The sequence below is a fragment of the Tamandua tetradactyla genome, chromosome 3, assembly GCF_023851605.1.
Source record: "Tamandua tetradactyla isolate mTamTet1 chromosome 3, mTamTet1.pri, whole genome shotgun sequence".
Classification (NCBI taxonomy): Eukaryota; Metazoa; Chordata; class Mammalia; order Pilosa; family Myrmecophagidae; genus Tamandua; species Tamandua tetradactyla.
The window spans coordinates 203,112,522-203,138,796 of NC_135329.1; the positions used below are offsets into that span (position 1 = coordinate 203,112,522).

General features: G+C 35.6%; 2 protein-coding genes across 14 annotated transcripts in view; one reads left to right on the forward strand and one right to left on the reverse strand.

Annotated features, from left to right (window-relative positions):
- The window catches only part of MFF (mitochondrial fission factor), a 31,656-nt gene extending 25,650 nt beyond the window's left edge, over window positions 1–6,006 (forward strand). For all 13 annotated transcript variants that reach the window (XM_077155323.1, XM_077155317.1, XM_077155324.1 and 10 more), the window contains 3 exons: window positions 391–450; window positions 3,270–3,354; window positions 5,810–6,006. In XM_077155323.1, the coding sequence (XP_077011438.1) occupies window positions 391–450; window positions 3,270–3,354; window positions 5,810–5,941 (277 nt within the window). In that variant the 3' untranslated portion in view covers window positions 5,942–6,006. The remainder of the gene's footprint in view (window positions 1–390; window positions 451–3,269; window positions 3,355–5,809) is intronic.
- Window positions 5,367–22,894, reverse strand: TM4SF20 (transmembrane 4 L six family member 20). Its single transcript, XM_077155332.1, has 4 exons — window positions 22,646–22,894; window positions 16,662–16,727; window positions 11,720–11,871; window positions 5,367–9,930 (listed from the first exon to the last, which is right to left on the reverse strand). The coding sequence occupies exons 1-4, from the start codon at window positions 22,826–22,828 to the stop codon at window positions 9,642–9,644; spliced, it is 690 nt and encodes a 229-aa protein (XP_077011447.1). The 5' UTR covers window positions 22,829–22,894; the 3' UTR covers window positions 5,367–9,641.
- Window positions 22,895–26,275: the final 3,381 nt, after the last annotated feature.

The window sequence follows — 26,275 nt, forward strand, 5'->3', positions numbered from 1 at the left end:
AAGAGGAATTAGACTTTTTAAGCAGAGTTATCCTCTGTCTTTGAAATTTCATAAATTAAAACATAAGCACCATGGTTTTTGATCCTGGGTTTTAGCACCAAAAAAAAACATAAGCACCAAAGTAAAATTATTTCATATGTTGGTGCTGTTTTGTCACATTAACGAATCCCTTTGTTTCTTTAATCAATTGTAAAATGTAAAATTTATTAAAATCATAAAATGCACGACATGTGAGATGAAGTTTTTTAAATATTTGAGAGATATTATATTGTATAGAAACATACAATATAATCATATTTTACATTTATTTGTCTTGTTTTTGCTTTTGTTTTATTACTTCTCTGTTTCCTGATTCTGTCTTGTGCCCTCTCCTGCAAAAACCTGCCTTAGACCTGTGTTGCGTGGTGGGTCTGCTGCCGCCACTTGTAATCCTCATCATGACAACGTCAGGTAAATTTTGAGACTTTGTAATTAACAGGGTAAATAGTTGGCTGAATTTGTGTTTTGCAGTACATATACATGTAGTGGCCATGCCTTTTTATTATAGCTTGAACTGTATCTTGCCTTTATGAGTACATCCTTGCTTCTCTCTCAGGAAAACAATTCTAATCATTCATAACATATCATCACCAAAGTATAAGGAAAGATGCTTAGCAATATGATCAGCTATCATGTAAGCATCTGAGATATTTTATTTAATTACAGTTTTAATAGCATATGGGAGATCATACTGGAACATAGAAAAAAACTTATGTGCATCATTTTAATTGTTGCCTGATATTCTGTCCAGCATTTACTGTTTTAGTTGGTAATTGCCTATAATGTCACTTGCAATGTGTAGATAAACCTGACCGTAAGACATCATCTTAACTTGGCAGAAATAAGCGTTGACAACCTGACAATTCAGGAAGTTAAACATTTAGACAGGGAATTTAATTTTAAGAGTTTTTGCTGTTAATTTAAGCCTTCTCTCTTGTTTTTGTCATTTACACACTTTCAGACCTGCTTACTCTGAAAAATTATTTCTTCCAATCATGCACCAGAACAGATAGAATGGCACATACAAATACTTTAGGTTCTCAGGTGCCAAAATTCTATTTAGTATTCTCATCTTCTGAAAAAAAAATTCTGTTGGTTTTGGCAGATGCCATTACTGTAGTTCTTTCAGAGTCAGTTTTGTTTATTTTAAGTGGAAATATATTTTCCATAGGCAGTAGATTTAAAACTGGCAGCAGAACTTCTTTGGTCAGAGGAAGCTGGCACATTCATTTTAAGCAGGAGCATAGGGTAACATCAGTCTCTCACTGCTGAGTCCGTGTTAGAGAAATTGAGAAGTGGGTCCTGCCGTTCTGCTGATTTGTTCCTTTTCACAACATTAATTTACTCCATTTTAAGTTTTCCTTTGTATTTTTCTCTTAAGTTTATAAGTTTATGTTTCTGTGAAAATATTTTCAACCAGTAGTATGACTTAGTGTTTTTCTTAGTGGGTTTTTTTTTTCATATTTCTTAGTGTTTTTAGTTCTGTAATTTAATTTGGTTTGAATTTAATATGCGATGTAATGTTTTTTTTCCTTTTCAAGTTGTTTGTCATAACCTTAGCTTTCTTTGCAAATGAAGATTTCCCTTATAGAATGTAAAACCTTAGTTATCTTTCAGTTCAGGATTTAAATTGTAAATAGTCTCATATTTCGTTCTTGTGTTCAGTCCAGGTATCTTTTACCTTTGAGGCACTTACTTGAATTGTTTCATTTTTTTTCCAATTATTCATATCATATGTGGCCTCAAAGAAATAGAAAAGTTTTATTTTGAGGATGAAGTTTTTCTACTAATCATTTAGTAATTCTCTTTTACCATTCAAAAGAATTAACTCAGTATTTGTAAACTAGTTGTTCAGGCATATATTAACTTGGAAGGTTCCTTCTCCAACTGTTGAAGTACCCTCAGTGTTCCAGAATATTTACCCTGTTACATTGAAAAAGGGGCAGTTAATGAGAGAAAATTCAGTTTAGCCATAAAATGAACATTTAGAGACTGTTTGAGAGTCACTACATACCGTCTATCAATGAAACTGCAGCCTATATAGTTGTCCTCCGTGTTTGGAATGGTAACATTGGCTGGGGCCTCCAAATGATTATAAAATAATAAATTTTGCCCTGTACTTATTTACTAAGACAGGGAAGATGTTTTGGGGATTATTTAGATTATGTTTAACGTTTGAAACAAAAGCATTTTCTCATTAGCCTTGTCTTTAGTAGTCTGGATGAGAAATAAAACTCTGCTTCATTCCTTTTAGTGTGGTGATTATGCCTTTGGTAATGGGGACTTTGAATAATAGAATATATGATCCTTGTGCAAAAACTCTCTGTGGATTATGTAAGAGTAATTTTCTAATTCATGTATTTATATTCTCATTTGAAAAAGTTACTTAGCAATTTTACCAAAATAACGATAAAGGATATAAGGTAAAATGTATTTCAGTAAAGCTGCTAATTAAAATAAACACATGGCAATCCAGGCAAAGGAGAGGCATGGCATTTTGTTCCTGAGAAATGTTTTGTCATTCATTTAGAAGAACTGACTGCATTTGAACAAAAACAGTACTTTCTAATATGCTTTCTCTGGATTTGTCTTAGTGGCTTTCCAATCTTACTATTTTTTATATAGAGCCTCTTCATTTATTATTGAGCCAATTCTGGATCTTAATGTTGTGGCAAGATGTATTTGGGAGCTTTGTAATTGCTTCTGTGGAAGAATATGGTAGAGAGAGTAAGTAATTGGAAATAAGTAGAGTAGAAATGTGGGAAGAGAAGAGACATAAAAACAGATTGGTCTTATCTTTTTTTGTTAGGATTAATTTTGTATTCCCTGCCAATGAATCTTTGTCTCACTTTGTCTATGAAACTGTAAGTAGACATAAGTTTAGCTGTAAGCATTGTATGTTGTTATATCCTGGAATGGGTAGCAATCAAACCTTTTCAGCCAGATATCTTTTTTAGCATTGTCAGTCCCTCTGAGTTGAAAAATGTCTCCCTATTTATAGCTTTAGTCAGGATTTCTTCTCATTCACAAAGTTTTACAAACGTTGCAGATGATTTTCCTCTTAAGCTTTTCCTTCTCTAATGTCAATTCAGTTTGTGAAATATTTTAGTAATTCATACTGTCACATACCAGACTTCATGAACAGTTCTTTGACCATTGCACAACACACTGCATGACTTGCCAATTACTCTTTGTTCTGTTTTAATATTAAATATTTATTTCTGTCTTAGGTATGGCATTTCAAATATAGATGCATCAATTGAAGGAACTTCAGATGACATGACTGTTGTAGATGCAGCTTCCTTAAGACGACAGGTATTTAATGTACCAAATAAGATACATTTCTAAATTATATTTTTATAATATTTTCAAATGATAGTTCCCAATATTTTATTATTTTCTCACCTGTGTAACCCAAGACTTGATATATTTTATTTATCAAACTATTTATTAAACAAAATTGAGTTTCTCATTTTGATTAAAGATGTATTAAACTACCATTTACATAATTTGATCACCATAAGACAATTCGTATTACCGAAACAGATTGATGTAATTCTGGCCAATGGCACAGAATGTTGACATTTTAGCGGGCCAGTATACCTATAAATTACTTATTTGGCTTTTTGAAAGGTGGGACAGTCACCTGGGGACCTTTGTTCCTATGTTTGAGGACTCCATTTTAGAAACCACTGCTTTCAATTTTACAGTGTTTTAATGTACATATTTATTGTGTTCTGTAATAAATCCTAACTTGGATCTCAAGTTGCATTTTGTATACTTTTAATATATACTCCCACAGTCTTTGGAAACATACAGATATACACACATGTTGAAGGAAGCATACTTAGTGTTCCAATGTGTTTATCTATACCAAATAGATAAAGGAGAAAAATGAATTAAATTATTTCTAAGTAAAAATTGAGAAACTAAATATTTTAGAGTAAGAATAAATCACAGAATCCCATTTTAAAATATTTAATATAATATAAGGATAATATGAAACAAATACCACTGTTTCATTTTGAGTTTCATTGATTGAAGCATAAATGGGAGCTCTTTAATAATGTTAGAAATGTTCCTGTATATTTTCATATATTCATTTACACCTTCCTATTGTGGAAAAGGGATTTCTTTGGCATTTATCATTGAATTTACAATTATACAACAATCTTGTTTTCTAAAAGTGTAATTTGAATTTCAGTGTTTTAGCAACATCCAGTTAGTCCTAAACTTAGAGGGTGTGCTAACAGAAGAAAGACACTGTGATGCTGTGGAACTTTAGAAGTGGTACTAAACCAGTTGAAAAACTGAACTTCTAAGATAAGTGACAAAACCCAAATCACAAAAAGACTACAAAATTCACTTTTGTGATGCTGATAGCAACGGAGGCTATTATTTCTACAGCTTTCTCTATTCTGTTGTCAACTTGTCAGCAGTGTGGACTCTATTTACTCTAGTGATAAGGAACCCACAGATTACCTATATTCAAGATAGAAAATGTAATCCTCTATCAGGATGGGATATTAAAAAGCTACCTTGGTGTTAACTACTTCTGAAATATGCCCAGATAGAAATGTTTTAATGGTTCAAAATCAACACCAGTTTTTTCACTGACAATAAAATAGAGTCTTTATTTTAAAAACAGAGTATTCCAGGAGACCCAGTGAATCATTTTTATTTTGAAATGGGGTAAAAAAAACATTTTTGTTTTTTACTGTGTTAGCCCTTTAGGGAAAAATTGTTGCTTAACACTGATTAAGAGTGAGCTGCTGTTTCAGATTGTTAAAATGGTAATCTCTACCCTACTATGTTTCTGGTTCTATCAGTAGACTTATTTTCCTATTTGAATTTCTTAGTCTTTGAAATACTTGAGGTTGAGCATTATAAAAATCTGCCTCCACATTCCTCTAATAAAATGATAGTAATCTGTTATCATTTTATAGTGCTTACAGAGCCCATGGTGTTTTTGCTTAGATGTTACAAAGTGGATTCCCTGGAAAACAGATTCTGACAAGAAGATTTATATGTAGAAGGTTTATGGGGAGTCTCTAAGGAAGGGCTGTAGCCAATCCCACAAGGAGCTCTGAAGCTAAGTTGACCCTTCCAAGTTGTCTCCAATGGGTGCAAGGGACCTGGCCTTTATATTCCCTCACTGACCAGTTGTTGGATGGGATGCTGCCCTGGGAAGGAGCATGAGCTTGGGCAAGGCATGCTTGTTCAGCCAAGGGCAGTTCACAGTAAGGACCAGCAGGCAAGAACAGTGCTGCCAGCCGGTGACCCTCCCAGCAGAGTGAGACTTCCAGTCCTGAAGAGCTGGGTAGCATATCATGAGGCTCACTATAATAGGTTATTTTATGGGACCCTTCTCAGTAACTCATAGAGGTGTAGAGAGAAGGCAGTTAAAGAGAATAATCTGAGTCTGAGTGACAAGAAGCGCATAGAAGGGGCAGGAGATGTTTTTCTTTTCTGCTGTGGTAAGAATCCCTAAATGTATAGTCTTTTCTACCAGAATCGCGGTATGTAACAGTTTTCCTAACCCTACTCTCTCATTAAGTAAGGAAGACAAATATATCCTTTCTGTTGAAAAAAAAGAGAGGAACGTTATTTAAGTGAATTTAAATATAGTTTTATTTTACTCCTAATGAAACTTTTTGCATTTGTAATAGTTCTTTTTTACAAATTATTAAATTACTTTATATGATTTTAATTGCTTCATGAATTAAAGCTTCTTTTTTGTTTTTGTTTGTTTTGTTTGCTTTTCACTTAGATAATCAAACTAAATAGACGTCTACAACTTCTAGAAGAGGAGAACAAAGAACGTGCTAAAAGAGAAATGGTCATGTATTCAATTACTGTAGCATTCTGGCTGCTTAATAGCTGGCTCTGGTTTCGCCGCTAGAGGTAACCTCAGCTTTCAAAAATATTTGTTTCAACAGCTGGAAATATAAAGAATTTGCAAACTTCTACGTTTCTGTCTTTGCATCATATGCCGTTTTATAGTTCATATCCTGAAAAGGTCATTTTTCCAGAAAAGAGGAGGAAGGACCTAGTTTTGCAGAAGTAAAGATATATTCTGCCACTTGGCTATGCTCACTTTTAACCAGTTCTGCAGGAACACCTCCTTAAAAATCTCCCTTTGCATGTTTTGTAAATAGGTGCCAGTTCGTTTTTTATAGGAATTGTTTTTTGCCTCATCAGTTTGCACTACTAATTCTCTGAATGGGAGAGAGTGCATAGAGAATAGGTTTAGAAAAGTACCTGTAAAAGGAGAACAGTTCTTTATTTTGTCCTGTTGCTCAAACAGTGTTAGATTAGATGTTTTGTTAATAGACATTTTTGCATTTGCAACTCAACACTAACACTTATGAAGTCGAAGTCTGATGTCAGATTTAAGGAAAAGAAGCCACCTAATAGTTCATGATCACCTTCATTAAGCATCTGTACAGATTAAATTAAAATAGTTCTTAACATTTCAGCAGTTATCTAATATGTATTCAATATGTGCATCCTTATTTTCATTTCAGTTTTGTGGCTGGTTTTCTATAAAATACGTTTTTACTAAGTCCATGTGTGAATGATTTTGAAAACTACAGAATAAGATACAAATGTAGTGTATTTAATAAACTGTCAAACAAAGCAATATTCGTCTATCGAAAGATTTTATTTCATCATATTATGATATGAGCTATATTCTGTATGTGATCCTGAGTTTTCCTGCCTCAGGAGTAAGTAATGCAGGTAGTGACTTGGCCAGTGGCAGTGAACCTACAGTGCTTCCTTTGAGTCTTCACCCTGGTGGAGGTGGGTGCTGGCTGCATTATGGTTGTCTTTCTGATTTTGTACCATGTATAAAGTGGTCCGGATTAAAATACCTGTGGGCATACCTTTTCCATTAGTAACTAGTTAGTAGTATTCCAAATCTCATGAGAATTGAACCCACCAATGAAATAAAGTCATAGGAGCCTTTAGTTCTGAATTTGTTTTTTCTTCTGTCTTGGACAGAAGCAGATATGTGTAATATCGTCTATACATCTTCAGTATCTTTCTACCAAGACAGTGAGTTTGGGAAAGGCAGTTGAGAGAAATTACATAGATATAGATAGATTTAATGATGCTGTTTTTATGCCTGCCTCTTTCCAAAAAAGGACTAGGAGGAAGGATTCTTCTTTGTACTTACTTCTTAAGTTTGTTGTGAATATGATGTACATATATATGTATGTATTTTTTCCCCCATGAAACTTTCTGAATTTTGACAATATTATAATGTTGCAATTGTATCTGTTTTAACATGGTAGTTTCTGTGAGAGATCCTCCCAATTGAAACAACAAAAATGATAAAAATGATGGGTGAAATATAAAAGCACATCTTTTGCCAAGCAGTCAATGAAAGTATTCCATAAAGACCAAGAATACAAAAGCAGGAATCCTGGGAGATAAACAAGGCCAAAAACATCTTTCTTCCTAATGATTTTTACCAAATGCTAGAGATCTTTCTTTTGCCATCTGAAATGGAAGTCTTATATCTCTTTCTCTTCCAGACCTTATAGAGAACTGGGGTTATCTCTCTCTCCCTTTTCCAGGGACGTAAGGAAATTGTAAGCACCATCACTGACCCTTGTATTGTTCAGTCAGTACAGTAAGCTAGTTATGTTAATTCTACTGAAGTATTTTAATTTTATGGTTGTTAGCAGATTGACATTCGTTGAAAAGTATTGAGTCATCACTAAAGGCCAAATACTAGGATTCTTCACTTATTTATGATGGTCCTGCTTTGTGCCCAGCTGTGAATAAAAGAAACACCCCTGCACACGTGGAGCTTATAGGAAAGCATGAAATTTAAGAAACAAGCTTAAATGAAAGTATCTACCTTTGTAATAATTATCATAAATGAGAGCATGCTAAAAGAAAGAGTAAAAAGGAAGCCTATTTTTCATTAGGTAGTTAGGAAAGGCCCCTCAGAAAAAGTGATATTTGTACTGAAATCTGAAGGATGAAGAGAACTTAGCCAGGGTTGAGAGAGAGGGGATAGAAGGAGAGCTTACTAAGGACCTGAAACAGGAAAGAGCTGATAATAAATAAATGGTCTCTGCTCTCTTAAATTCCCCTATAATTGTGGGTGTTCAGATAAAATATGTATGTTACATTGTGACAAGTAGAATAGTAGCAATTTAGGGAAGTGCTGACTTAATTTATTAAAATCATGGCATTCTGGAACCTCCTCAAGTAGGAGATTTAAATCGGCTTTAAGGATAAATAGGTGTTGATGAAAATGTAGGGAAGATATCTTTATACATTAAATGAATTCAGAAAAAAAGGCTTATAATTATATTCTTGATGGTAATAATACATTTAGGCAGCTGTAATGAAGGTATCAAATTATTTCTAGAACCTTCAGCCCAGTTAGCATAGAAAAACAACTGAAATAAAATGCAGGAGTGATCCCATCCAGGAAATTGTAGACTTCGGGTTTTGCCTTTTTATAACATTTTCATATGGCGAATATGCTCTTTTGTTGCCATCTTTCAAAGACTGGCATGTATAGAAATCAGCTTTTGAAATATTTTTTTCTAGCTATTTTTTAACTACTGTTATGAAAAATGCAAACATAGGAAAATAGAAGAGTACAGTGAATCACCATATATCCATCATCTAAGTATAACCGTGAACTTTTTCCATTGCTTCATTTTTTTACTGAAGTTTTTTGTTTTTTTTTTCGCCTGGGCAGGCACCAGGAATCAAACCCGGGTCTCTAGCATGGCAGGCAAGAAAACTGTGCCTGCTGAGCCACTGTGGCCTGCCCTGAAGTATTTTTAAAACTTGACATTTTCCCCCAAATATAAATGTTTCTAAAAAATGGCATTTTCCTATATAACCACAAAACCCATTATCAGACCTAACAAAATTAGCAGTAATTCCTTAATGTTATCTAACGCAATTCATGCACAGGTTTCCCCCACCGTGCATGATGGGGTTGGATCATGTCTCTTTGTTCTCTTAATCTAAAACAGTTTCTTCAACCCACCCCACCTTTTATTTTTCCTATGAACATTTCATATTGAAAACTGAGGGCTAATGTCTCTCTACTGTTTCACCTTTTCAACCTTTCTGAGTGCTTCCTCTTCCCCTCTATTTCTTGTCAGTTGGGAATTAGGTCTGAAGACTTGATAATCTTCTGGTTATATGTTTATACCTTTTTATTTTTCTTTTTTAAAGTACAAAGAAAGACATAAAAAGTTCTTATACTTTCACTTCCAGGATAACTCCCATTCTCTTTCCCCTTCCCTCTCTTCTCCCCTCCCCTTTCCCCCAAAATATAAAGTTAGAAAATTCAAATAGTACACAAATACATAAAGATACAAAATACATTGACGGTCAACCACTAAAGATTTTTCCTTTCTGTATAAAATGTTATGCTTAATATATGAAAGATTGATTTTTAAAATCACGTTAAAGGTGACTTTAAAAACAATTTTTGGACTAAAATGATACATAGTTTTCTAAATGATGTTTCACTATGTTTCTGAAATAGTGTATTTTTATTTTTAATGTAATTCTCAAATGATTCAAACTACTGATATTTCCATTTTATTACCATTCAACTACACAATTCGACTCCTCCGCTTAGAGACTCCACACAGACAGCCAAGGAAACCAGTGACTATCTGACTGAGTCCAAACAGAATTTCAAGGATACCAATGATTAATAGACCTACAAATACTGAGAGATGGATGGTCTTATATTTGTTTTCTTCAGAACTGAAGCTCAAGCTATATTTTCTCATGTCACTGGCCATGGTGGCATTGACGGTAGAGTTATTAGTAACAGTTGGAGGTACACAAGAGTCACTGAAAAACCACTGTAGTTTGAAGGATTCTGTATGAATGTTGCTGAATAACAAAAGAAATGAAAAAAATAAGATATTAAGGAACACCATTGGCAATCAAAGGAATGTATCATTATGCCCAGAAAATAATAAATATACTGAAATAATGTACTTTAAAAATATTATGCCAACCTCAGTTGGTTAAAAATGAGTGCTTCTGAATATGAGACCATATCCTTAATAAATAAAACTTTCATTCATTATATATACCAAACATTTCTATAGTACCCACTCTTAGGTTGCACCATTGCAAATTGTTTTTCTATGTCAAAAAAGGTTGAATTTTCAATAGTTTCATGCACTTCAACCTACTTATGCAGGCACTGTTAGACTTGTTGAAGGTAAGAAAACAAAGGAGCTCCCTTTTAAGGAGCTCAATTCTTAGTGGAGAACTGCTGTGTTGTCTCAGTGTTGCATCTGCTCTTAAACCAGAAGTAAAATTCTTACTCAGGAAAAACATTTAAAATATGTCTGATTAAAATTATGTGTGGCCTTTCTAACAGGGTTATGAAAAATAAGAAATTTTAGCTTGAAGACATCTGTCTCAAGGTGATTTTTCTTTGGTTTATTGCAGAGTAAGACAAAGTGTTCTTAGACTTTGTGCGTCTAGATGCCAACAACTGGCATTCAACCTCAGAAACAAAGCAGTATTTTCGGTACATAGAACATGAGTCTGCTCTTTTGAAATTTGCAGTGAGCATAAGATCATTCTATTACAACTGTTTACTAGCCTGGGTTTATCTTCCCAACTAGACTGGAAATTCCTTCAATGCTGTAATCTCCCAAGCTTAGCCTGGTGGCTGGTACAAGTAGATCCTTCTCATTTACTGAGAATTGAGTGTGTGTATTTATATATATATTCAATTGAATGTGTGTGTGTGTGTATATATATCATCTATGGTTGAAATCTCTAATCTTGTACTTCAGATCTATTAGGAAATGAAAATTTCTTTGGGTTTTGATACTCAACTGTGTTATGAACTTTTGAGAGAGTTTTATTTTGTTAATGTAGGAAGGAAAAGGAAAAAAATACATTTTGATTCTCCACAAACTTACAAAAGTACATTTTGATCATTTTCCAAACTGAGCGACCCAGTGAACTAGATTCTTTTCTTCTAGTTTTACAAATTATGCTTACAATCAGGCGCAGACTATCTTATAAGACTGGCATAAACCATTTACATAGATAAGCATTATTAAAAGCATTCAGCCTGAAGAGTGGAAGTATGCAAGACAAAAAAATGACAAATTATTTTTCAGTTTGCCATGCCAACACTTCATGTCTGCATTAGTTAGTCTATTGGTTGCTTTGTTTCTTTTAGCACTTATAGGCAAGCTTTGGATTTTATATGTTAAATTTCAATTTTTTAAATTATTAAAGTAATATATGCTTATGGTTTATAAATTTCGTTAGTTCAGAATGTAAGAAGTAAATTCCCTCTTCCATTACCATTCTGCAGGTTGATAGCTAAGTTTCTGGTAATTGTTTCCAGAAATGCTTTATATACATACACACACATTTATGCAACTATAGACTTATAAAAGACAAGCAGAAGCTGAGATTAACTAGTCCTTTTAAACTAGACCATACCCAAGGCATTCTGAATGTAGTAACTCCTCTATTTCTACGTGAGATTGTACCAACTGGGATCAGTGTGCTAAATCTCTAAGATTCTGTCTTCGTAGTTGCATCAAAGAAAAATATGGTATGGTGTCAAGAGCACACTATTCTAATCTAGCTATCTGCAGCTATGTAGGATAGTGGAGACCATCCATGAAATGAGGTCACTCACCTTAAGTTTTTCAGTGAAAATTCACAACTGAAAGTACTCTTGTCTTGAGAGTTACAAATGAGAGGTCCTTCAGAGAGAGCATAGATAGACACCAACATGCAATACACAGCACCAATGATTGTGATTACATTCAAAAGGGATGAAAGAAACATCTGAAAAATAAAGTAGGGCCATTTGCACACATTATTATGATATATTTTCTTGGTCTGTTTCAAGTTTCAGCAGTTTATATAGTCTTTAAACTAACTGCTACCACTCTCTAGTCACCCTACATTCCTAGATTTTAAGGTCATAGTTTGATTAGGTGCAAATTAGAGGGCAGAGTCTGATTCAAATCCTGATTCTTCCATACTTGTACAGTGGCCCTGTACAAGTTAAGTTACTTAAATTTACTCATCTAGAATTGCCGATAGGTTTTATTTTGGTCATCAACTCCTTTTGACTTCTTAGCGCTACAGAGGGGTCTGACTTCAGAAAGTGATTCCAGGGAGCTGTATTTCCCTTGTAGTGGGGGGTCATTTAAATGCTTCAGAAACAAAATCAAGAATTGGAAAAACAAAGGGCACAAGGAACAGTAAAAATAAGAGAAAGATCAATTCTTGTCTCTTACTTTTCTTGTTTAAAACCTTTTGTTGTGAAAAAATAATAATAATAATACAGAATTATATCTCCGTGGCATGCCTAGAAATCATTAATCCGGGGAGAAATGTCAAAGTTCCAGTCCTGGTGGCCTCTTGGCAGGACTTGGATTGCTCTGCTGATGCCGTTGCTAGATGTGCTGACCTACTCTTTATTCCACTGGGCCATTCAAATACAGAATGGCCCACTTCCTCATTTCCTGCAGAACAGATGCCTTTCCAGCTTCATCCTATGGCTATTTCTCTATATCTCATGAGAGAGCAAATTTGAGGGCAGGGGCTCTGACTTGCCTTTGTAGCCAGTGTCTGATGCAGTTCTGTGTTGAATAAATAAATGCAAATTATATTTTTTTTAATAAAAAATGTAGGCTGTTGCCCCTCATGAGGTTATTACGACGATTAAACAAAGCAGCTGTGAACTTCACTAAGCTGTTCACCCACCATTTGGGGGCTCTTTGACCTCTTGGCTCTTGTGGTTGGATACGGGCCATGCTGGCCATTCTGGCCAATGAATTGTGAGCAAAAGTTTCTGTCACTTTGGAGAAGAGCAGAGTTCCCTTCTAATTCTTGATGGACATGTAGCTTGAGTATAAAGTAAACTTTGTTTGGTTAGCCACTGAGATTTTGGAATGGTTTGTTACTTGAGCGTAACCTAGCCTACCCTGACTTGTATCAAGATATGCTTTCAACCGTTGATTTAATTATGCTATTTCCTGTGCTTCAAAATTTCATATAAGTATTTCTTTACTAAAAGTAGTTACTGATTTATTGGCAGTTTCTCCCAAAGTATAATTTTTTATGCATTTGAGAGTGTCATCAGTAATGTGTGAGGCTAAATTTTGAGATAAGTAAGTAAAATGTCCCATACTACTGGTGTCATTGTTTTATGGTGAGCACAAAGTATCTACCAGTCATCAAACCTATTCTCATCCCAACTGATGGCTGAATAATATAAAACTCATTTCACAGATTATAAATAACTTTGGTCTTAGCCTACAAAATGGCTATTGACTCAGGACTTTACTATGTATAAATTTCATTAGCTCCAGTGGGACTTAAAAATGCTTGATTTTGCTGGGGAAATTTACACGTAAGTTTCCAGGGAAAGAAAATGGGTAATAAATATTTTCTTTTTTTATTATTTTTCTATTTGATTTTTCTAACCGTATTTTTTCCTAAAACATTTGCTTTTTAGTTGTCAGAGTAACACCTTATAACAACACTTGGGGAATTGATTAAATTGATAGAATCAAAGCTCAAAGATACTTAAAGATAATATTAAATATTCCAAGGTGTCAAGAACAATTTTTTATGGAGCAGTGGAATAACTGAGTTCAAAATTACATGTTACTTGAGGTTCTGAGAGGATAAAATAGATATGTTTTCTTTTTCTTTGCTGGAAGAGAACCATTTGTTTTTGCTTTCAACTCTGAATGTGCAGTGGAGATGTTAAAGAAAGGAAGTGCCATAATAATCTAAGGGGAGATCCTTAATCGGAGACTTTGTAGGATACATCACTACAAATCAGTGATGACTTTTGTGACAAATGTTTTCATTTCTTTCATTAAACTGGACTTAAGTTACAACCCCCAACATGGACAAGCCTTGGTGACCCTTTCCCCACCCTCCCAAGATCTAGCCATTTTCATTTTGTGATGCCTGATCTTATCTGTACTAAAAGATACCAGGTATGCCTTAAACAACAGTCCTCAGATTACTACCAACAGGTGAGGATAGTTGCTTAAAATTTTGCATTACATTTATAAACTGGCTGTTTTGATTAGATAACCAGTACCACTCTTATTAATAGAGCATAAACAATATTTGTAAGTACCCCTTGGCATCCCAGAACTTAACATTTGAGAGTGCTCCTAGGCATGTGATAATCTCTAATTTTGCTGAAGCATAAACTTGAATTATTTTTAATGTTGGTATAGGAGACTAAAACCTCCTGGTTACTGAGTTAAACCCAGAACCTTCCTGAAAAAGCAGTTAAGTTATTCTTGACTCACTAAGTCCTCAAATGAAAGAGAAAACTTAAATGGACATTGAAAATATGATTAATTTGTGGTGAGAGGATACGTGCAGGAAAAAAAAAAGATTCTTAATGGAAATGTGATTAGAGAGAAAAACAGAAAACTAGATAATTGTTTTGATATGTTTGAGTTGGGGGATTCAGAAATACCTTAACATATCTCTCTGTTGGATTGTATGATGTGTGAATAAAACTGTTTAAAATGAAAAAAAAAGATATTTCCCTCAAGAATGTTCTAGGTATCAGATGAAGATAACACTCTAGGTATCAGATAAAGTCAAACTCAATGTTATTATAGTTTATAAAGAAAAGGAATGGGGAGGGAAAACTGAAAAGTAATATTTATTGAATACCTACAATATGTCAGGAACATAGATTATAAATAATTAACAAAGTAATTATTGTAATCCTAGGTGCTCAAATGTCAGAGAAGAGTAATTTTAAAAATATGAATCTTCTAATTGTTAAAAAGTTTCATTTATAGATATAAATATGTATTCCCTTTAAAGCAGTACAGACCCTGTCTGCAAATGAGAAGCATCTAGGGTGCTTTGAAAAATATTGATGAAGATTCTGTATTCCAAAACCCTGGCTTGGTATTTTTAAATGTTTTTAAATTTCACTGGGTGATTCTAATGTTTCCATCAGGCTGAAAACCCTTGCTGTAAAACCTCAGGCTTAGGGTGGGCCACGGTGGCTCAGCAGGTGGAGTTCTCACCTGCCATGCCAGAGACCTGGGTTTGATTCCCGATGCCTGCCCATGCAAAACAAAAACAACAACAACAAAAAAACCTCAGGCTTAGTTTGCCGAGGACATATACTCTGCCAGCCTGTTACTGATCTACTGCTTTCCTGAGAAAATTATGAGAACCTAGTGGTAGCAATAACAGTGCTCACAGTGTAGTGTAGAGATTATGAATTTTGTGAAGTCATGGATGTGGATAAAAATCCACTTACTACCTATGCATCACTGGCAGGTTATTTGCTTTCTGATTATCAATGTCTTTGTCAATAAAATAGAGATCATAATATTTCCCAATAAAGGGTTTTGAAAGAAATATGATAGTATATGAAAGGGGTTCATTTCCTTTACTTTTAACAGAGTTACAACTTTATACATAGTTATGTGCTAAATGTTTTAAAAAATAACTGGCTTCTCTTTTAACTTAACTGGGTAAAAACAGTTATTCTGGTTCTAGGAAGCTGACTTCTCTTATGCATGAAAGAACTGAGGAGATGTTTTGCCTACGTGGGTTATAAATACCACAAAACCATCAAGTATTTGAGTATCATGAATTGATTACAAACTAACTGATTGTGCTGGTTTGAAAAGATGTATGTCCCCTAAAAAAGCAGTGTTTTAATATAAATCCCATTTCATAAAGGCAGAATAGTCCCTATTCAATACTATATGTTTGAAATTATAATCAGATCATCCCCTTGGAGATGTGATTTAATCAAGAGTGGCTGTTAAGCTGGATTAGGTAATGGCATGTCCACCCATTTGGATGGGTCTTGATTAGTTTCTGGAGTCCTATAAAAGAGGAGACATTTTGGAGAATGAGAGATTCAGAGAGAGCAGAACAACATAGCCACGAGTAGCACAGCCCACCAGCCAGCGACCTTTGGAGGTGAAGAAGGAAAATGTCCCCGGGGAGCTTCATGAAACAGGAAGCCAGGAGAAGGAGCAGATGACACCATGTTTGCCATGTACCCTTCCAGATGAGAGAGGAACCCTGACCATGTTCACCATGTGCCTTTCCAGATGAGAGAGAAACTCTTGACTGTGTTCACCATGAACTTCATCAGTCTTCTTGAACCAAGGTATCTTTCCCTGGATGCCTTAGAGTGGGCATTTCTATAGACTTGTTTTAATTGGGACATTTTCTCAGCCTTAGAACTGTAAACTAGCAACTTATTAAATTCCCCTTTTTAAAAGTCATTCTGTTTCTGGTATATTGCATTCCGGCAGCTAGCAAACCAGAACACCAATCTCCTTTCTTTGAAAACCTTTATATTGGTGAAACTAATATTGTGGAAAACACAGAAGGCTACCTCCAAAGCTAAATTTTTATGGGGAAGAGAAAAAAAAAACCACACTTCTCACTTTCCATAGAGCATAATTATCCTATAGAGCATGTTTCTAAAACAGTGGCCCTGCCCCTCGAGCCACACTGTGCTCAGCAGATACTGATGACTCAGGATGACTTTGCTTGGATATCAATAACTTTCTGCATTTCTCCTCCCAGACCAATTGCTCCATACTCACTCCGGCTCTATTGTTGCAGCATGCTCTTTTCCTTGCTGCCAAGGACATTAATGTTGCTGGAATGACCTGGAAATTATATCAACAGGAAAGATGAGTATAATTACTTCGCATCATATGAAACAGCAGTAATCTCAGACTTCCATTTACCACCAGTTATGGGAAGTCCACACTTAGAATAAGAAGGAAATCCGGTAATGTACTTTGATCATGTGAACCTTATGATCCCATTTTCAACCACAAAGATTAAAAGAAGGGGAAGGTGTGAAGGAAACTACTATTCAGAAGAGTAGTTTATAACTCTTCCATCTAAATTCTTAGTTTAGCCTGAGTCATTTTTAGAGACTTGGAATAAAACAGATTAGAAAGAGTTATTGAGTATTTTTGAAGGAATAATTCTGAAATTGCAGCCACTTACCCAATTTCCCAAGAATTGTGTGAATTTGTCTGGCAAACCTCCAGCAAAGAAACCAATGGTTTTGTTTGTCTGGTGGTTGGGACTAGTAGTTCTCTCATTTTCATGCCCCTAAATTCCCTCTTACTCCCAGGGTCCCTATCATTTCACTGGTTTCCTGGACTTATGATTTGAGAATTTTTCATTCTATGTTCTCCTTTCTCCTCCTGAATCCAAGATTTGTAATGATCTCGCTTTACACTGATGTTCAGAAATCTCATAGATAATGTACTCTATCTTAATGGAAATATGGCTGAGGGAAGCTATAAGTGATACCATAGACTCAGAACTTAGGTTTACATTTTTTCCCTAATATCTAGTCAGGAGCTATGACTAAAAATTCTTACTGGAAGAAGTTTGAATCATTAAAATGATGGAATGTAAATTATTTCTTTCCTCTTGAGAAATTTCAGCCATAAAGTATTTTTGCCATCTCAGCACAGCAGTCCTGGAGTGATTCTCTCCCTCCTTCCGCTTTGTTTTCTAACATCTTATTAAGCTCTAACACTGCCAAGCACTGTTATGGGTGCTTGCATGATTTGGCTCATTTTATCCTCAAAACAATCCTTTGAGGTAGACATTATTTTTATCATCCCCATTTTATTGAGAAAATTGAAGCATGAAAAGTTTGGTAACTTGCTTAAGAAACTGGAAGAGTTAGGATTCAGAGTGAGGCAATTGGGCTCCAGAGCCCAGACTCTTTTACTTCTATTCCACACTGACTCAATTCTTCCATTCTCTGTTCTTACATAGAATTTGTTTATTCTCATCATGCAAACTCCCACTCCAACTCATTGTCCTTCTAACGTCTCTGTTCCTGACCTTTTTTTTTCCAAGGCCACATCTACCCTTGTTCTTTCAGACCATGTTCAAAATCTATACCTTACAAAATAGCTTTCCTAACAAACTTCACCCCACTCTGATCATATGCTGACTCCATGGCACTTGTGTGGAACACCTTGCCTTGTATTAAACTTTGTTTACATGTTGCTTTGAACACCAACACCCTTATAATCAGAGTTCACATATATGGTAGCCCAGGGCATAGCTAAGAATGCAAAAGAAAAGGAAAAATAATTCTTAGCCCCTAAGTAGGTGTCCCAGTTCATGCACTAAATTTCTTTTATAACCATGAGCTATACTACTTCTTGAGCTTAAGATACAAATCTTTTTAGAACAGGGATTGACAAACTATGGCCCCGGGCCAAATCTGACCTGCTACCTGTTTTTTGTTGTTAAAGTTGCATTGGAACACAGACATGCCCATTCATTTACATATTGTCAGTGTCTCCTTTTGTGCAGTGATGGAATTGAGTAACTGCAACAGAGGCTGTCTGGCTCACAAAGCCTAAAATATTCACTTTTCTTTGCAGGGAAAGTTTTCTTTTAAAAGAAAGTTGGAGCAACAGTAAGTCACAAGGTAAATAGACAAATCATTCCATTTTCCTCATTGTTGTAAATTAAGCTCGGCTGAGTTTCTGTAGGATCAATTTATCTCGGAGATCTTGAATATTTATTCTCAAGATCCCCTTCCCTTGCAAAGGAATTTTATAAAGGAAGTAATTTTTAGCATATGAATCATCACCCAGTTGACTGCATGGTATATTAACACATCTTTGCTACACCTTTATGGGTAACTTATCATTCATTACATTTCAACTGGATTTTTTTTCAGAGTTTTGGAAATTGGAGGGGATTTCTATAGAAGGGATGTTAAAATGTGAAACCGTGTATATTTGTGTATGTGTCTTGACTGAATTATAAATCTTCCAGATTCTCTGCCAAAATGAATAATTTTGAGAAAACTCTTAAATTGCTCAGTGCATTGAATGCATAAGAGTTTTTGTGAAATTAAAGCTGAATCTACAACTGCTCTAATAAAAAAATAATTTCTTAAATGTTCCTGGTTTTTCACTTTTTTAAAAGAAAAGAAGCAGTATTGTTTTTCTGTCCTTACAGAAATCCATACTTTAGTCCAGAGTTTTAGAAGTAAGCTATATGAATGTATAAAAGAAGTATGGAAAAGTCTTAGACCCCTGAAACTCAGTGATAAAATTCAGACTTGGTGAGTCCTCTAGATTGTTCCCCATGAGGATAATTCACAAAGCCGAATGCTTGTCGTAAATGTAAAAGTTGTATTTTGCAAATGCTTATTATATATGATAGCTAACTTTCAACAATTTGTTCTTTGTTAAAACTTTAACAATTTCCTTGGATGAATTACCATATGTAATGAGGAAAATCAATGAATATGCATTATTTAGATCAGACAAAATTAACTTCATATAAAATAAAATGGCCTTCTGTCCATATTTTTTAGAGGGAACACTTTAAGTTTTTTTCTTTAAGTACTTGGAAAAATAATATGTACATTGATTTTTCCAGTTAGCAGATAGGTTAAAAATAATTAACTACGTAACCTTCGTCTTAGTCATGTTTTCAAAAGATGAATAAGTTCACCTCTGTTTTAGATTAGTCATAAAACTATAAAATGAGTGTATTTCATGAAGTAATCAATAACGAACCCCAGGGTTTTTATTATTGACCACTTCCTGTGAAATCCCCTACTATTAAAGCAATGCTAATTTAAAATGCTACAATTTTGGAAAGATTTCAAGAACTGTAACTAAAGTGTTTATTACACACAGTGATTTCTTCTAATTTATTAGCTTTTCAGTATATTTGTAAAAAGTATATACTAAGAGTTCAACCTAGTCAATATTTTGACAGATGCTGGAAAGGACACAATTCTCTTTTGAAAAAGATACTCTTCTACATCCTATATATAGCCAAAGATCATGAAAATAACACCCCTTGTACTACTACTGTACTACCAACTTGTTTCTGGGCACTCTTTAGAGCGTTAAGGCTCAATATAAAAGTTGTTTGATGCTCTCATGACACTCTATAATTCTGAGTAATAGAGATAACCTGGTATTGACACCTTTCATTAATATTTATTGAGGGTGATAAAGTAAATTTAGCCACGGAACAAGGAAGTCTAAATTCTCTGTGAAACTGTCACAGATTGACATAACCTTTCTATGCTTCAGTTTCCTGGTCACTGAAGTTTATGTATTGTACATAAACTTTCCTCTTGTCAGTCTGAGACAGGTATTGAAGATGATGGTACTAATGCTGGGGGCAAACAACTTTGGAGTCTGATACACTTGAACTTTGGTTTCACACTTATTGTGTGACCTTGTTAACATTCCTAAGCCACCTTCTACTGCTCCGTAAAGGCACAATGATAATGTCTGCTCAGCAAGATCTTTATAGAGATTAAATGAGATGGTGTAAAATATGAGCCCAGTAGCTGGTACTTAGCAGATGGTCAACAAAAGGGAGATTTATGTACCTCTGTTTAGTTCTGTATCTTTTTCTCTTTCCCCCATCTTCTCAAAAAGAAGAATTCAAGGGGCATAGTTATGTGTCATCACCATCTCAGGCCCCTTTAATGCCTGTTGGGTTAAGCATAGTAAGAATTTTTTTTTAATTTTCTGATGAGATTTTTGACAGAGCCAATTTCTATCTAAAGCTACATGAGGTATGCTAAATGTTAATTTAGGAACTTTTAGGAACTTCATGGAAATTGCCACCTCAGCCAGCTGCTCCTCTCATCTGGTCTAAGCAGATTCAGAGCAAGCTTACACTACTCAAGTGGAGAAAAGCCTTCAACATGGGGGGGAAATGGACGGATATGCAGTTACATCACACTGTTGAACAATGTGTTTTCTGTCAGCCTGGAAGAGAATTTTTAGAGCAGTTTGAAGAAATATCCCAAAAATTCCCCTTTAACTAGTTCTTCCTATCTAAAGCAGGGTGAAGAGTGCTCATGGTCTTAAAGGAAAAGAACCCATCAAATTTGGGCAATGAGTCCTAGAATGGCTTTTTGATGTCGGAGTGGTCTCAAGTCCAGTGTACCAGCTGAAGGACAAATTTTCACCTAGAGTTGCAAATATAATAGTCCCCCGCCCCGACCTGCACCCCTGTTGGTGTAGGCTCACACCACGTGTCCCGCAGAGCCTCCTCTTCCGCTCCCCCCTCTGAGACCTCAGGATTCAGTTTGGGTCTAGTTTAGAAACCTTTTCCCTTCAGCTGGGGGGGTGCTGTCATGGTTCGTTTTCAGATTTTTTTTTTAACCCCCTTAGAATCTCCAGAAATGTTTTTTAAATGATCAGGTCTGCTGTTGTTTTATTTTGTTTTTTCCTCTCTCTAAACATACCTGAGAAAGGGTAGAAGCCATCCTATTCGTACTTCAAATGCGGGGCTGGGGGCCACCCTGCGCAGGCCCCACCCCATGTGAAGATGGGGTGGCCCCTCGCCCAGGCCAGCCCTGGCCCCGGCTTCCTGCTGACTGCAGTTAGAGACTTAATTTAAAATCATCATTGTAGGGCCCCCTTCAAACGCAATTATTACAACATTCTAATAAAAGCTCATTTAACTCCCCCCCCCAAAAAAAAGTCTGTGGGTAAATGGTCATATTAAGGATTATTGATGCAAGCAGGAAACTTTTTCCTAGATTACTTTCAGAGTCACATCCATATTTCATTGTCTCTAAAACTTTTTCACAAACAGTTGTTACAGCCGTCACATACACATACACACAATCTTTAAAGGGTTCAAATTGTACGAAAAAACAAAAACAAGCTTCTTGCATGCTGAGTTTTCCAACTTAAACATCCACAGCCACATTTTATAAATGTCGAAACAAAATCAAAGGATAAATGATTTGTTCACAATAATATATTGGAGACTGAACTAGAGCTGAGATATTCTGTCAGGTCCCAAAACTGTATGCGCAAATGGGTCCTATCCAGGTCTTCACCAGAATTCCCAGGAGAAGGTCAAGAAATCTATCTATTGCAAGTGTCTCAAGTGATTCATGACCAGGTACATCAGAGAGTTCTGTATTACAGTGCACTGCTGCATACTTCCAGCAATGTAAACTTATTAATAATCATCAAACTATTCTGCAAGCACCATAGGATCTACGTAAAGATCTAAGTTTAAAAGTCCCAGAGGTCAGATTGCCAAGGTTTCAAACCCCAAATCTCTTAGGTCAACTCCAGTGCCAACAGCTGCTACATTCATGCCTCACAATTATCCAGGATATTCATAGAGCATGAAAATGTTTCTTTCCACTCCTACTAAGCAACTTCCCACTGCTATTGTATTTCCTATACATACTAAAGACTGGTATTGGGCAAAAGACAGTTGAAGGAATGATTTCAAAGGTCCTTCACACTCTAAAGCTTGGAAGAACAGCCCTACATGTGAAGAAACGTGGTAAGTAATAACCCAACCAACTTTTGCCATTTTCTTGGTGCCTAAGCTCCTTAGCATATACCAGATAGTGTAATTTATTTAAATTACCATTCTTTTCTGATAACCAATATAAATTAATTCAGTGCCACTATTCTTCACTGTATCTCATGCCAAGACATAGCTAACTGCAAGGCTGTAAGATGATCTGTTGAAGTTTGGTAAAATTTAGCCCTTCTCCAAATCAAGCCAAATAAATATTACTCACCATCAGACCTGCTCCTATAATTCCTGGGAACCACCACTCAAAGCAAGAGATGACCTTAGGAGAATGTTGTTCCCCATCAACCAAGCCGACTATCAGAGGTATTGCATTGAGGACTATTCCAAACAGAAGCAGAACCAGCAGAGTGAATCCATTGCAAGATGTCCATCCTTCACAGCAGGTCATGGTCACCCCCTGTTCAGTTAGAAACCCTGTCGAGGTGACTGTGTTTATGTGGCACTGTCTCGCCTTTTATCCTGAACCTTCTGGTTAAAATTTAGCACTTATGAAAAATGGATTGTGGAAAGTAGTTCAGAGTCCAATAGGGCAGGAAGTTATTATGAGGACTATTATGGGAACCAAGGATAATTTTTACAATATGATGGGGGTGGAGGAAGGGAGGAAGAAAAATATCTATGGTCTCTGTTAAATAAATTTACACATAAAATAAGCAGATGGAAACCAAAAAAAGAACGGGGTGGGGACTGAAGGCTTAAGGGGAGAAAGATATACTCCTCTAACATATTTTACTAACATACCTTATAAAAAGTGAAAACAAGAATATCCAGTTAATATGAATTATTTTTCCCTGTTTTGTTGACAATTATTACTTATTCTTGAAATTGTAAATTTCTTATTGTTGAAATTGTTCAACAAGAAAAATGAACAAATGTGGTTTGGGGAGAAAAATATATCCTCTGCTGCAAATGTTCTTGATTAGCCAAAATGTTAGGATTCAGTTTCAGGCTGTCTGCTAACATACACACACTAAAAGGTTTTCTGATGTCATGTTATTCCAGTCTTGAAGACTAATCCATTTGGAGATAGCCCAAGGTTGCCAGACTGAAAGTGATCAAGTATGAAACTAGAATGAAAGATAAGAATAGAAGAGAGACTGGAGGACAGATTATCAAGTCTTATTTTCTTCATCCCTTGAGCACTTACTTATATACTTTACATTTTTGGAATACAGTTCCATGTTGTCTCTCTACCAGTTTGTGAGCTTCCCAAAGAAAACCTCTATCAGTTGGGATATACTACAACTGCAGGAGGGCACACGGTGGGTTACACTGGGTGTGTCAGGTATTACATTAGTTCAGCTTTGGGGTCCAAGCAGAAACTGACTCTGTAACAAAGAGGTTAGATACCCCCATGCAAATGTATAATAGTACAGCCGCTGCGGAAGACAGTTTATTGATTCCTCAGAAAACTAAATACTGTGTTGCTCTAGAACCAGCAATACCACTACTCATTATATACCCAGAAGAGCTGAAAGCAGTGACATGAGCAGACATTTGCACACTGACGTTCATAGTGGCACTATTCACAATTGCCAAAAAATGAAAACAATCCAAGTGCCCATCAACAGAAGAATGGATAAGCAGAATGTGGTATATACATATGATACAATTTTACACAGCAGTAAGACAAAATGAGGTCTTGAAGTATATGGCAGCATGAATGAACCTTGATAACATAGTGCTGAGTGAAATAAGCCAGACACAAAAAGGGTAGATATTGTGTGACCCTGGTAAAGGTAATTTCAGAATCTTACAATGTAGAATATAAGGGACCTAGAGATACACAGAAACTAGAGAGAGGTGAGTGGTTACCTAGTGAGGTTGCACTTTAATGTATGGTAATGGATAGAAGAGATGTAGTTCATTAGAGGGTTTATATTCACCTTTATTTAAAGGTGAATATGATTGAAAGGGGTTGTATAGAGCCATGTATCACACTGCTTAACACTAGAAATATAAATAAGATTTTGCATGAACCACTTCAAAGGTATGAATCCCGTACAAAGAGTCAATAATGGAGGGATATGGGGGGAAACCACTGTTGCATGCTATGGTTGTACTTAACTGCAGACATTCACGAAAATACTAGGGGTAAGTAAGTGGGTGAGGGGAGGGACAAGAGTTAAGGGGTGTTTGGAATTTTCTCTTTGGTGAGGGTGTGTTTGTTATTTTTCTCTTTGGAGCAATGAAAAGTATCTAAAATTGAGAGTGAGTATGATTGTGTAACTTAGTGATGATACTGTGAGAAATTGATTATTTATTTTGGACATTATCCATGATGCCCAATGGATGGAGGTGACTGAGAAGCAGAAAGGTGAACTGTGGTAAATACGTATGCTGGAATATTGTGCAGCTACAGAAAAGAACAAAGTGCCGGCAGACAATCAGGTGAATGAACCTTGAGGACATTAGGTTGTGCAAAATAAGCCAGAAATAAAAGGAGAAATGTTGTATTGTCTCTTATAAGGAATGCTTATAAGAAAATCAGGGCCTAGATTGTAAGCACTTATAGTAATTCTATTTACTCCTGAGCTTTCAGTGTTATTTCTGTAATCTGAGATGCTGTGCTATATGTGTATAACCTGGTAGTTCCTTGGAACTTTGGGTTCCTTGTGACACCTAGGACTCAGAGTTTGAGTTCTGCAGCTCTGAAAGTCAGTATTGCTACCTACAAAAACTGTTAAAGAAACAGAAAAAGAGATCAGACTTCAATTAGAGATAAGAATAAGGTAAAGCACAGAGTAAAGGATGACAGTGTCTGTATTTTAGAACTTCACCTACTGTGTGAGACCAAAGGAAGAGAGCTTTATTTGTCCAAAACCTAAGTTTTCTGTAGCACACAATTTAACACAACCTGTCTGGATAATTCATTTAAACAACCAAAACCCATGGCGTTCTAAATGGGAACACAGACTTGAAATTCTGTGTAGTTTAATGTAATAGCTGGATACATCCCAGAGTATATGGGGCAGATAACTTAAAAGTACTGGCAGTCGTTACCCTCCCCCCTTCATGGGACATGACATCCAGGGATGTGAGTCTCCCTGGCAATGTGGGACATGCCTCCCAGGAATAATCCTGGCCCTGGCACCTCAGGATCAGCAATGCCTTCCAGAACAAAAGGGGGAAAAGAAGTGTAACAAAATAAGGTATGGGTGGCTAAGAAAGTTCAAATAGATTTGAGAAGCTATTCTGGAGGCTACTCTTATGTAAACTTCAACTGGATATTGCTAATTGCCATGGTCTGCCACACTCCAAACAAGATCAGTCCTGTTAATCCTAAAGAACAGCCAGGGCTCTATCTGAGATTCTACAAAAATTGCATGCGTTAAATTTACTTTTCAGAAACCTAAAACCTTCAGGTGGTTCTGAGACCAGGTAAGTCCTGAAACCCAGAGGTGCCATTCTCCAAGAAGACCAACCCGTTCTATTCCCCTGTCCCCTACTGTTGATACCCTTTTCAACATGAAAAATGTTAAAATGGGCATAACCCAAATATCTTTAAAGATTGCGAAAAGGATAAAAAGAGGAATTATAACAGAGATGATAGGATTTAACACATGAATTAGACTATTGAATAATTATATTGATATTTCTTGTTAGTCTCCAGTGTCTTGGGTCAGTTAGAAGGAAAAACCTGAAATTGTGGAACTTTAACCCATACCAAACTTTGAAATCTGTTCTATAACTAATTGTTAAATGTACTTTAAAATTTATTGCTTTTTTGTATATACACTTCACAATAAAAAAGTATTTAAAAAAAATATTCCCACACATCAGCACGGCGCATGAAGCAGTGACCATTACTGAAAACAGGCCTCTACAGAATAGC